The sequence below is a fragment of the Triticum urartu genome, chromosome 7A (assembly GCF_056163025.1).
Source record: "Triticum urartu cultivar PI428250 chromosome 7A, HENAU_Tu73, whole genome shotgun sequence".
NCBI lineage: Eukaryota > Viridiplantae > Streptophyta > Magnoliopsida > Poales > Poaceae > Triticum > Triticum urartu.
The window spans coordinates 322,592,903-322,606,326 of record NC_141879.1 but is presented as its reverse complement, the minus strand read 5'-3'; the positions used below and the strand labels follow the sequence as shown (position 1 = coordinate 322,606,326).

The 13,424-nt window shown below is 40.9% G+C and overlaps 1 protein-coding gene across 36 annotated transcripts; it reads right to left on the bottom strand.

Moving 5' to 3' along the window:
* Window positions 1-2,614: 2,614 nt before the first annotated feature.
* LOC125522656 (uncharacterized) lies at window positions 2,615-12,548 on the bottom strand. Of its 36 annotated transcripts, XM_087537369.1 has the most exons (13): window positions 12,019-12,547; window positions 9,224-9,374; window positions 9,060-9,134; window positions 8,894-8,962; window positions 8,736-8,797; window positions 8,579-8,646; window positions 7,802-7,955; window positions 7,555-7,623; window positions 7,268-7,364; window positions 5,415-5,522; window positions 4,942-4,997; window positions 4,773-4,852; window positions 4,238-4,707 (listed from the first exon to the last, which is right to left on the bottom strand). In XM_087537369.1, exons 1-5 carry the CDS (start codon window positions 12,206-12,208, stop codon window positions 8,749-8,751), a joined length of 534 nt encoding a protein of 177 aa, XP_087393495.1. In that variant the 5' UTR covers window positions 12,209-12,547; the 3' UTR covers window positions 4,238-4,707; window positions 4,773-4,852; window positions 4,942-4,997; window positions 5,415-5,522; window positions 7,268-7,364; window positions 7,555-7,623; window positions 7,802-7,955; window positions 8,579-8,646; window positions 8,736-8,748. The 36 variants fall into 36 exon arrangements, 19 of the variants coding, with proteins under 19 accessions (XP_087393495.1, XP_087393480.1, XP_087393490.1 ...); XR_015611999.1 differs by adding exons at window positions 2,615-3,092; window positions 3,688-3,745 and having other exon boundaries at window positions 4,607-4,707; window positions 7,268-8,646; window positions 9,222-9,374; window positions 12,019-12,546; XR_007289897.2 differs by adding exons at window positions 2,615-2,979; window positions 3,688-3,745 and having other exon boundaries at window positions 4,607-4,707; window positions 7,268-8,646; window positions 9,222-9,374; window positions 12,019-12,546.
* Between the last annotated feature and the right edge of the window lie 876 nt (window positions 12,549-13,424).

The window sequence follows — 13,424 nt, the reverse complement described above, 5'->3', positions numbered from 1 at the left end:
AGCTAAAATAACCGAGAAAAATATCGTCTAAGCCGACACACATCTTTTTTTGACAATCAGTTAACCCATGTCATACTATCAAACACAATAATCTGTTATTGGCAACTCAAGGAATATTTTTTTAGTAGGAATGGGTTGTGTTTTATTCATTCATATCGGTATGATCCGAGTCCAAAACATTATGAATACAATTCGGTGGGTGCCTAACCCAAGTTTTAGATAACTTATTCGCACAATCCTCCTTCGCTAGCCGATGACCAGCTCCATTAGCCGAGCGTCTCACTCATGCCACCCTGAACTCTCTTTTTTTTTCAAGAATGGCAGGGAGTAAAACCGCAAGGAATGAGAGCTATGTGGCCAAGAGGAGAAATGTGACAAACAAGAGGAGTTGTTATTCAGTCCAGCCTCGTATTGCCAGAACCAGAACGGCTTGTTGCCGGCTGTGAGTCAAAGAGCGTCACCATACCCGTAGTCGACAAATTTGAACACAATGTCTTGGGTGTTACAAGTTGGAATAGAAAGACTTGTTTATTATCAAATCCTTTACATAATTCAAATAAAAGCACATCATAGAGATCTGGAGTTCGTATCGAGTATTCCATTCCCTGGCCGGTCGATTTTCCATGGGAGCATTGATGTACAATTCCTAATGTCTGAACGTTCCAACCTTCCAGACATGGAGACTGCCCAAAGAAAGTATTTTTTTACCATTATATCACTCCTTTACCTGGTAGAAGATGCCATCTTTTGTAGAAATATGATATAATTTTTGAACACATACAACGATATTACTTTCATTGTGAATAATGCATTTGTATGTCAAGTCATACAAGTTTGATTTCACACTCGCGGAACATCCAATGGATCGTCAAGATTCAGTTACACACTAAGCAGGACATGCCATGAGAAAACCCAACAATGATGTGCCCTCATGTTGCCATGGAATGACAAAAATATATGTACATATGCATCATCGATCAAACATGCATGCATTCTATACACAACAAGTACATATCAAACAGAAGCGATCACTTTGTGTTGAACCAACATACCTAGATTTTTTTTTCTCGTGGCACATGTTCTTTTTAGCTTGCACACCCCTGTTGTTTTCCTCCAGCTAAACGCCATGCTTCGATAACCCCTCCCCCATCTTTGTTCCTCCTCAGACTATTGCTTCCAACATAAACACCCTGATTTTATACTCCAAATTGGACATCTTCTCCATCTAATCCTACATTTTTCCTAACTTCAATTACGTCCTTCATGTCTTCTCTTCAATTTTGTTGCTACTCGTTTTGTTATCACGTGCTCAATATTCTATGTGGCCTGACAACATATAGACGCATTATTTGCTACACGTCAATATGAATAATGCGGGGATGGAGGATGCATCAATGGTAATTCTATCGATGCACAACATAAAATTTTCGAAGGAACGATTTCATCTCCTGCTCAAAATTGGTAAGGCATAAGGCACTCATCTCCACTGTGAGCAACGAGGGCACAAAACAAAGAGAGCCTGGAATGTGAACCGTTGAGTAATATTGAATAAGTATATCCTTTTTTAGGGCAGGAGAGCATATACCAGGACATGTGGATACAACATATCAATAGAGGAAAAGGGAGACGACAGGAGGGTGGTTTACTATCACGTGAAAACAATCAACATTCATCCTAGGAAGAAAATATATCAATAAAATGAACAAAATATAGTGATGTACCAACATAGGAGAGGCAAAAGAGAAGTTTAACAATGTTGTAATACAAAAAAATTACTCGGACTGAAACTCTAGTGAACATATTTTCATGAACCATAGTATTCAAGTATTCCTATCAAATAGGTAATGCTAAGAACCATTTTTTAAATGCACACACGGAAAAATGGCAAAGAGCACCTGAAACATTTTCCCAGTGGAGCGCGTCATTCATTGTAATCAAATGCATATTATAAGAAAAGAATCTAAAAGGCTGGGAACATAAGCAACTTATCCATCCACAAAATATGCTCTGCTTCATGAAACCAACCAGTGATTAAAAAAAGAATTATTATGATCACATCAATCTAATAGGAGATTAATGGGCTCCAAAATCCGCAACATCATTGCACAAGGCATCAAGCTAGGGATACTGAGAAATGTAACAGTAACACTATATCTCCAGTGTTGTTCCATGGACAGGGATGCTCCCAGACTTTATTGTTATCTTGAAAGAAAATCTAGCTTGAAAGATTTCTTTGGTCAGATAAAAGTTGGAGCTCCCTGAACCTACATATTGCACCCTTTGTGTTAGTCGAGATCAAAAAATAGCTAGCCATTGGTAATCAGGACTGTACCTTGTAATAACATTTTTAAAAAGGAGTTTACCTTGTAATCAGGTTATTTGCTTTGTTGATGTCTCAGTCGTATGAAAGACAACATCCGATATTGAGTGTAATAAAGCCTTAGAAGTATTAGCAGACAACTACATACGCAATAGCAGGAAGACAAAAGCAAAATAATAAAGTGAATACAATCAAAGGCATGTGGCCTCCACAAAACTTGGAGAACCATTTCATTCCTAAAGGCTTGGTAAGGGCCATGCTGCGCCCAACCCACCTAAGAATCATTGCCCCCCCCCCCCCCCCCCCCCCTCCCCGCGAAGTGCAAAGCTTAGTGACCTGCTTAATTAGTGAGCTATAGCTTGCCGAGAGCCAGAGCAATAACTTACTTAGTACTTCCTCCGTACCAAAATATAAGATGTTTTTGCGGTTCAAATTGAACTCCAAAAACGTCTTATATTTTGGTACAGAGGTACCATCTCTCATTCTCTTTTCAACTTTCAGAAATTAAATCTTGTAATAATGACATTGGTTGCAAACCTTGTTGCCGCATGCATTTCACAAGTAGGCATTGTTTCTAATTTTGACTGCGAGAACATTGTGCGAAGACCAATCCACATGATTCAGGTAGAAGCCATCTTGCAACGGGGGGTACCCAATACCTAGAAGGAACAACAGGAAAATTGCCACAAGATTTTCCGTACACAGCCTTCAAAATTCGACTGTGTGGACGCAATAATAAGAGATTCCTTGAACAGAGTAGCCAAAGATATACCTAGAACATGTTCCACAGAAAATATATTGTGGGTATTGTCAGAACAACAATGATAACGAAGGATAACTTATGCAAGTAAACATACGCATTATATGCAAATCATTGTACAAAGATAATAAATTATTTCTGAATCATCACATATGGGGAAGTTTCTTCTGGACTCCTAACCATACAGAGGACATCACTAACAAATATGCTCAAACTTGGTGTGTTACGTGTAGTACGGAAACTTGTTATGGAAACAAGCAAAGCCTAGAAATAATTTTGTAGTGGCTTTGTGGTTTTCAATCTCGTCTTATTTGAGTTAGTCACCGATATTAGATTACTTGAGTACTATGTCTGGGGTCTTTGATGAATTATTCAATGGTACACTTTTACAAATTTGTGTTTGTTTGACTATTGGATAAACTAAGTAGTAGAAAGACGTATTAGAATATCAATATCAAGATACAAAATGGTAAAAAGAAATACATTTGCATTCCAGACTGCATTTTTTACTATACTTATAAATCATTTCGCCATTGTCCCACTTTTCACACATTTTTCAGATAAGTTGGTCCTAACAAGCAAGTTCATATATTCATTGGTGCCATACCTCACGCGTTGCTGCGGACCATTTTATAATAATCAATTGCTCCATACACATGTGCAACCTAACAAAAATAACAAATGCATATTTTCTTAAAATTTCAAGAAATTCTAACAATATTAACTACTGACAATTAAATAGACTTCCTTCAAACAAAAAACAACTAAATGGACTTGCTAATAGAGTTAGAGAAATGGACTTGCTAATAGGTTGTTTTGCTCCATTGGGAAATAAACTGTTATTACTCTTTTCTATCTACTTTTCTAATAAAGTTGTCGGCGCTTTGTATTCGGCTAAATAAGTAATAATTCTTACCATCACTAAACTTGAAAGAGTTTCGTTTTACTATGAAGGAAGCTAATGGTGGGAAGTTACTAAAGAAAGGTAGTGCTTTGATTAAAATGAAGCAATCAAATAAAATGGGTAGATCCAAAGTGATCGGACCCTTCCCCAGACCCTGCACAAGCGGGAGCTACATGCACCGGGCTGCCTTTTTCTAATCAAATAAAATGGGTGAACTCAAATTGCAAGTAAATGGTTAATGTGGAAAGGGTAATAAACAGAATAACGCATAACTTCTCTATTTAGCGTCCTTTACTTTGACAAAACTAAGGGCAAGGTATAATCTATCAACGATAGGACATGAAAACTGTGATAATGTGTCCATAGTTGAAATCTGTAGTAGCAACCAAATGAGGTTATGCTAGTGTAGTAATCAAAATGTTCAAATAAATGTATGACAGAAACCCAGTAAAGTTACATTATTATACATAGACATTGTCCAAATATGTTGACTCTCGCCAAAATAACAAAACCATTGGCCTTCGGTCTGATTCGACTTGTGTATTCTGTTGTATAGACATTGCACCTAAATTGAGCTTCAGAACAGGTTACGTGAGAGGATAATATCACATAGTTCTCTCACCAACTGCCAGGCAACCGGAAGCATGCTTGAAACCATTTGATGCTCCTATCCGTATGAGAAATATAAAGTGAACCGAGCCAATCAACTCATCCATGCTTATACTGTAAAAAATGCTTAGTTCAGTCAGTTTAATATAAAACTAAACAAAGGAGGAAACAAAATGTACCTGGACAGATGATCGAACGGGGAGAGCAGGGAATGCTATTGTATGCATGGACAGGGTGCCAACAGATCCGTTTGAGCCACCTGCAAGAAATTTTGTGTCGTCAGATACTTGTATATTAATGGGAATGGCAACATACTATAAAGCAAGAACCACCAAATCGTCCTAGAACCTCAGCATCTGCAGAAAATCGTCTCGCACTTGCGGCAGGTGGGATCAGACAAAAATCTGAAAAATAAGCTTGCCATCCATCACATATCGGTTTCACAGTTTTTGACTGTAATTGATAGAACCATGAGAATTATATTTCCATGCTCTCTAAATAAGTATGGAGAATGGTGATATGATAACTCAGCGTCGAAAATAAAATTGAGATATGGGATCTTGTGCTCTCTAAATAAGTACGGAGACTAATGGAATGTGTGTATGATAACTCAGTATCAAAAATAAAATTCAGACATGGGAGCTTGGTGCTCTGTAAAAATAAGCAAGGAGACTAACAGAATGTGCATAAAAAGACCACACTATTTGCAGGATCTTTTTTATGGTTTAGTCATAAGCGTCTGAATTAAGAATGTGATCGATTTGCTTGTGCATCAGATGCAAAATCAAAAGATTGCACATATATAGTTCCACCTCACATACCTGAACCCTAAAGAGATAGATGTGAGATACCCATGTTGCCCTGCAGGTTGTCCATTCTTCCAACGTAAACGATCAAGTCCTCCATATTGCATCGCTGTTTGTTAGAACCTGATGAGAAAAATGGTACACTCTCACTGTTACACGGTCTTCACAGAGTCTAAAATGAAAGCATTCTGGATTTTTGATCATCGATGTCCTCGCCACTCACATGTGTATTCTCTTATCTCTGGTTCACATACTTTTTTTTTCGACAAAGGGTGGATTTTATTAACTCAAAATGTAGTATCAAGAGGATACAAATACAATGAGCACACACCCGGCCTCTGCATAGCTAGGATGCACACAGCCAACACAAACTCACGCACACAAAAACACGTCAGCAATAGCAAAGTCATATAGGACCAAAGCTATGTATAGGCGAAGAAAAAAGAAAAAAGCCTCAAAACGATCATATCCACGATGGGCAAACTAGAAAAATGACCGTATCCGCACCATTCATCTCATGACACCACACGGACGACGAGGTTCTTCAACAATAACGCCTTCAGTAAGGGAGCGACACTTGAGCGTCGCCATCACCGGATCCAACCACCAAGGCTAGAATCTAGGTTTTCACCCTGAAGAATCAGGTTCATGCCTCACCCAAATATATACAAACACACATTCACGCACTGAAAAATAGAGAGAATCAAATAAATAAGGCGAGGGAGGAAGAGCCTGGACTGAAGGCATCCCTCCTGATCTCAACGGTGCGCCTCCTAGGGCGTGGTCAGTGGCAGCGGACAGCACCCTTTCCCCATGGCGTTCCCGAGCGGCGGATGACATCTGGCATGGGCGGAGACCCCTTCCTCTCCGCCAAGGGCTGCAGTTCAGCAACCGGGGCTGCCGGCCTGTCGAGAAGCCACGCTGCGTTGAACGATAGGAAGAGCACATCGGCAACAACATCAGTCCGCTAGGCACTGATTCCCCCCGGTGGAGGCAAGTGCTTGTGGATGGGCGGCGGCCGATTTGGCGTGGGCTGGTTAGCGCGGAGGCGGTGTATCGCAAGATTTGGATGGGTAAACCAAGAAGATAGAGCAGCGGATGCAGAATTGGATGGAATTCTCGCAGCATATATAGTTGAGGGATGCAGGGTTGTGAAATTAGGAGGGTTGAAAACACAGAGGGGAAGCAGAAAATTAGAGGCGAACTGGCGCGTGTGGGAGATGAAGATGGAAGTGCGTACATATATTTAAACGCGAACGCGGCGACGGCTGAGTTCCACAATTGAAGGGTAACTGACGGCGAGCTACTCAGAGGCGATGAATGCAGCGATGTCCTTTCGTGTCCGTCGTAGAGCCGTCGATGAGATAGTGGCGGCAATAAGAGCGACAGCGGGGAAGACGAACTAATAATTGAGTTTAGTGCGCTCGTGGAGGCGAAAGGGCTGCTGGTGGCGGCGAACGCCTCTGAGCATCGATCGACGCTGCGGAAGGGATAGCATTTGCTTGGCTATATATTTTTTGAGGCATTTCGCTTGGCAATAAGAGACGCAGCAGCATGTCATGGCATGGGCTATCTTTTTTTCTTCTTTGGGCTGGATCGTTCAATGAAGGAAGCCTACTACAGCCCACGTTCGACTTCCAGCGCGCCTGCAGCGGTAACAGCTAAAACATATGCTCGTGAGACCAGGTTGTGGTGGGTCCCTTAGCCAGTAACTGAAATCTTACTTGGCAGGGCTGTTGCAGTGGTTGGTCCCATATGTAAGTCACTAACAGAATGTTGATGTGGCAAACCTGCTGAGGTGGATAGGCTGCATGTCGAGAGAAATAACATAGTGGGGATGAACTATTTAGGTATTGTAGATGCCTTACCTCCATGTTGCCTTAAGAGGACCTGCCTCCACACCCTGCTTACTTCTTCATTCTTCTACCCTTTATTCGCTTGAGTTGCTCATCCCTTTTCTAATTCCTATTCAATTACCCAGCAGTGCATCAAATGAGTATTTTGGTGTGCCGGATTTAAAGAAATTAACTCTGAAACCGAGTATTTGTTTGATGCTGCTAGGTACATGTGCTCAGAAGCTACTATGCCAGCCGAAGATCTAATTGATAAGCACCAAAAATGGAAACATTAGGATCCCTTCAACTCTACTACTTACCATGCAACTTGATTGATAACGCTCCAAAAGAAAATCACCACAAAATGGAACTTGAGGATCCATTTCTCTCTAGTGGAAGGGAAAAAAAATCCTTAACCATGTAAGCAGATTGATAATGCAAACAAAAGAAAAATAAATGTGGGATACTACCGCTGTAGTAGATGTGAAAACTCATTGTCAAGTATTCTCAACATGAGGCCAGCCTATAACGTTGATTATACTTGGTTATTAATACAGTATATCTTACCTGAAATAGCTGCCTCTGCTGATTTGTGCACGCTGCACAATAACTGCATGTGGAACAAAAACTTATACCGACCTTGTGAAGGATGAAGCTGAATGTTTATGCATACTCATGTCGAACACTTCATTTCTGTATAGCTCGGGTGCAGTGTAGCAACCTAATTTACAGAAGAATATAATTAAATTTTTCAGTGAAGGATTACTATCTATATACGTATTTCTTATTTTGATGTTACTAAAAGTGGGCTTGCTGAAGCTTTCAGCAAGGGCCTTGTGGTTCACCAGTTTCACTTTCTCGAGAGCAATATTGGACATCCTCATCAGGCAGAATCATCCAACCTTCATTAGGCCTCCATTATATCACCAAAAAGATTTTTCTAGCACCTTACCAAGATTCAGAAAGTAAAGTAGGGCACAACCGAGAAAATGTTTGCGGTCAAATATGCAAGTATTTATCGATGAAGACTATCGATGAACACCTTCAGCTCAATAATTATGCAAGTATTTATGATTCCCAGAGAATGCAGCAAGAGAACATAGAAGTCCAAGTTGCTCCATTTCCTCTTCTCGCTTTGGCTTTAGGTCGCAATGGATGGTGGGGTACAACTTGTCACTGATGCAGATAAGTCATGCCCCTGAACACCCAGATGTGGTGGTAACGGAAAAAACATTAAAACCTAAGAACTTTTTTCAACACGGGACATTGTCAAATGAAAAACAATATGACACATGTTACAATTATTAATTATCTGTTGGGATCAGGAGTTGGATATCTTAGTACCTTCTGACCATGAAGCCTTCCTTTACTCTGAGTGTAGCTTGCTAAATCAGCCTGTGTTCTAGAAATAACTGCATGAATTAGTCCATATAAGGATATAGGTATGTCAGCTAGATAATGGCTTAGTCACAATTTAATTTTCACAGTGTAGCCTTATTACATTTGGATGATACTCAGATTTCAGAAACAATCATCATCGGCACAACGGTTCCTGAAAGATTTCTGTAACAAAGAAAAAAAATGGACAAGGTTAGTTGTAGTCAGATGTATTGGCCAATGGCCGTTGTGAAGAATTGAGCATTCAGATGGGCATTTCACATGACTTCTCTTTCTCTGTCGACTACTTTGACAGAAACCCTGGTGTCGATCCATTTAGGAACTTGGTACCTGCCTTGTTTGAAGTGTATACAATCAGCCCCCCTTATTCGATTTTCCTTTTTATTCTGTTCTGGAACCAAAAATGAAAAAAAAAAATAGAACGTACCTTGAGCTCTTAATCTCTTTTGCGGAACTGGAGTTCGCCGGGGTTGAGCTTGTACTCCAGTTCATTGCATTCCACCTGAAATTGCACAAGTAACATTCATCATCGGCATCCGCTCCGATGCCTGAAAAAATCAATTAAAATACAAGAAATGAAGGGACGAACACCCGTGTTCAACGCCGGGCTCCCCTTCGGCCGCTGCCTCGCTGACCATCACGAGGTAGAGCCCCTCCCTCCGATCCCATTTGCCAGGAGGCAGCGCGTCCTCCATCGTAGGAAGCGATGTTTTTCTTGAACCAAAATGGGACACGGGTAACACTAAAAAGTAGGCGTCAGCATCACAACAATGGGCACAGTTGCAGTGAACGCCACAGTGCGGATTAGTTTGGTCCCCAAAATAATGCAGCACCTCCAGAAGCATCACGGATTACAACATGCATTTCTTTAGGTACCCCACAAATATTATGGTTGATTAAATTTGGAGCCGAGTGGGGCAAAAGCAGTAAATAAAGACACATGCTCCCCGGATCCAGGCAGGTGGACAGTGAAGAAACGAAAATATCATGTATCCGCAGATAGTACTCCCTCCGTTTCTTTTTAGTCTGCATATAAGGTTTGGTCAAAGTCAAGCTTTGTAAAGTTTGATTAACTTTTCTTTCCCTAATAATAAAGCACGGATTGACTCCGTGGGTTCACCGTCACAATACGCTTCTTCTCATGATTTTACGCTTTCAGTTTAATTTAAAACATATACGCAAGGTGGTACTAATTTTTACAGCCTTGCGTCTTAATTAAAGATATAGAATAGAAAAAAAAAGAAAAAAGCGGGGGCACCAGGATTCGATCCGAGGCCAACAACGTGGGGCTTGTTGCAATAACCAACTCGGCTAAGTTCCTGTGCATATTTTTTATTGATAGCTCGTCCAATTTATCCGGGAATTTGTATCTTTCATCGGTGTTGGGCTGTAGTTTATCTTTTTTTTCGTGCCCCTTGCATGAGCCGTTGGGCCTGCACCGCTAATTAAGCCGGATTATGAGTACTTGACTCCTAATTAAATGTGATTATGGGATCCGGGCTCTGCATGCTGGTGTTGGCTCCTCGGATTTGATCTTAATTAAACCTCCACGGACATCTAAAAACCAACACATGCATGAATAGAAAAAGATCTGGTTGTCATTCAAATAATCAATCAAGCATATGAGCTCGCATCAAGGTTAGCACATGTTGGTAGCTCTTGATGAGTAGGTTTACATGAGACGGTGTCCAAAAAAGGTTTATTCTTTCGTATTGGTTTGTTCTTTTTTTCATTTAATTAACTTCCAAGCAGTGATTCGATTTTTTTGATTCATCATATTTTATTGTTCAACTGTCTTGGATCGGCTTGCTTCTAATCGATCTATTAATAAATATCACCAGGTACAACGCTTGCTCATAAGTGAGACCAATTAATTCAAATTTGTTCATTTGTTGAAGACGTACTATAAGTCTAGAGGGACATCAAGCTTGAAGACAACAACTTCGATCCTTGCAGTGTATGAAGGCTGTTTTTATAGGACCAAAAAAGAATACCGTAGATGCTTTTATGAAATTAGGCCATGATACCATCGCAGCACTTCAAGTCTCAATTGCCTTTTCTAACTCCTTATGTCATTTTTGGCACATAATTTCAAAGACTCTTTTTATCTCCACCATATCTCCTTAGCCTGATTTTTGAGTCTTGGACGACATGGCCATTTAGTAGGAGGATGGGGCCATGCAGGGATAATAATTTTTCACCAGTTGAGAAGCACGGGCATATTTACTATACCTAATAATAAGCTAAGGAGTGCTTCTGGCAGCCGGTCACACAACTTCGCAAAAAAAAACCTATGCTTTCTATGAATTAACCCACAATACACACTCAATTCATATCCGAACCGTTATTTTACATTTTTTTGAAACCCCTTTACTTTTTAGGTAATTCACCTGCGGATCATATTTAAGTGAAACAAATGATTTTCTAAATTATCATATCTTTTAAACCTTTACTCCGATTTTAATATTTTATATATGAAATTTGATTAGAAATGTGTACAATTCGAATATGATATTATTTTTACTTGTTAAATATTTTCTAAATATTATTTTGGAAGCAAACTTATAATATGTAGCACACGGTCTGTTTTTCATCGTATTGGCGGCGGTCCGGATTGCAAATAAACACCCACTAGAACCATATAGAGACGAAAGAAAACATCGATAACCACAAACGCACACCTTTGAAAAACCTCGCAAGGGAAAAACAACAGATTTCTCATCGCGAGAGAGCATGATCCATTTTTCTTTCGTATCGTGGCGATCCGGATTACAAATAAACACCAACTAAAACCATATAAAGACGAACGAAAATATCGATAACCACGCATGCACACCTCTGAAAAACCTCGCAAAGGAAAAATAACAGATTTCTCGTTGCGAAAGCGAGAGAGAGAGAGAGAGAGGGGGGGGGGGGAGTGGGAGAGAGAGATGCCCTAGGATTAACCACATTCAAACACACTTTAATTTGTGTGAACACTGAGGCTACCACCGACAAGGGTGAGAAGGATAAGCGGCAATACAAATGTGATGCTCCGCTAAAATAACGGATGTGGACCTATTGTGGTTTTGAGTGATGGATATTGGGTTAAGAGCGTGTGTTGTTTTTTCTCCCGTTGCAACGCACGAGCTCTTTTGCTAGTATATTAAAAATATAAACATTGACAATATGAAATCAGTATTATCAGATGCACCACAAAATGTATTTTCATACTATATAGTTTAAATATTGTAGATGTTTATATTTTTTATATAAATTTGATCAAACTTTGTGTAGTTTGACTTTGACCAAATCTTATATGCGGAGTAAAAAGAAACGGACGGAGTACTTCACAATTATCACTAATCAACGGGAACAGAAACGAGACAATGACATGGCGTTATCACCTCGGGGCGCTCCTCCTTGTCCAGATCGGCGGTGCAGGAGTCGAGCATCATGGCCTCGAACGAGTCCACACGTAGATCCCAACCGGATCCTGGTTGTGCCTCCCCAAACTGCAGCGGCACCTCCCATCCCATCAAACGGCAAACCTGTCGGAGGGGGAGGGTCACTGTGGGACGCGGGCGCCGTCACCATGGATGATGGAAGGAGGCGGCATCCCCGCGGTCAGCGGGAAGGGGATTGGAGGGAGACGCGCGGATGGCCCGCATGGGGAAGGTGGCGGGGCGGTCTCGATGACGGCGGTGGCGTCCGTGGTCTCGATGACAGCGGTGGCGTCTACGGTCTTGAGGGTGGCGGAGGCTGGGAACCCACAACGCCACCCTAGCAAAAAGGTCGAGGGATGAGTTGGATGACGGAGGCGAAGGGATCGCGATGGTGGCTGGGACATGGTTCCCATGGTCGTAGCGAATAGATCGAGGGGCCCCTGGTTCATCCGATTTTTTTCGTGCGAGCGGCCTCGCTCCCTGGTTTATCCCATTTTTGTTCGTGCGAGGGGCCTCTGGCCAGGTGGTGGTCGTCCGATTTTTCTTTGTTAGTACGTGGGACGGGGTCGTTAGGTGGGAGGTGAAAGGAGGACGAAAAAAACCCAGTCTTTAGTGGGACCAAAATAAATCCAGAACAGAGACTACCAAGAGACATTAAGAGTAGAGATTCCTCACGCTTGGCTTCGTGTGTAATTCACGAGCCACCTTCCCTATGATCATCAATTCTGGTATTAAACACAATACTTATTTTCAGTTGCTTTGAACCCCTTTCACGCCCCGTTTCAGGCATCGAACAATTGTCTACCCGTTCAAAACTTCTCATGATACCTTCTTACTTTGCTCTCGGTAATTTCTTAAGTTTCAATTCGACATTTACTTTCCGTCATCTTCCCCGATGTTATTGACCAGATAGTCAACCTTGCAGAGATCCGTTCTTTTGAAATACCCACCCCTTTAATTTTTCGTAAGTACGATGGAGTTCCCGAAGAAACGATAATAACTTCATCATGATGGCCTGAGACAGAGAAATAAAGACATCAATGTAATGGACCGAATTTTTCGAGAAGAGCAACCAAGACCGAGAAGATTCGTTAGAATTTCGTAACCAGATCTTTCCCCCTTACTCCACCTTTTAAAATCTCAGAACGAGATTTCTTGTAGTAGAGGAGATTTGTGATGTCCGGATAATTAGACTACAATAATTCTCTGCTAATGATGCCACGTCACCTCTGCCACTGTAGTTAATCTTGGGTTAGTTCAAAACCGATTCAATTCAAAATTGAATTAAAGACATACAACGAAAAGTTTTCAAAAGTCAAAACTATAATGTTCTAAATGTAGCAAGTAATTCATAATAAATATTGGTG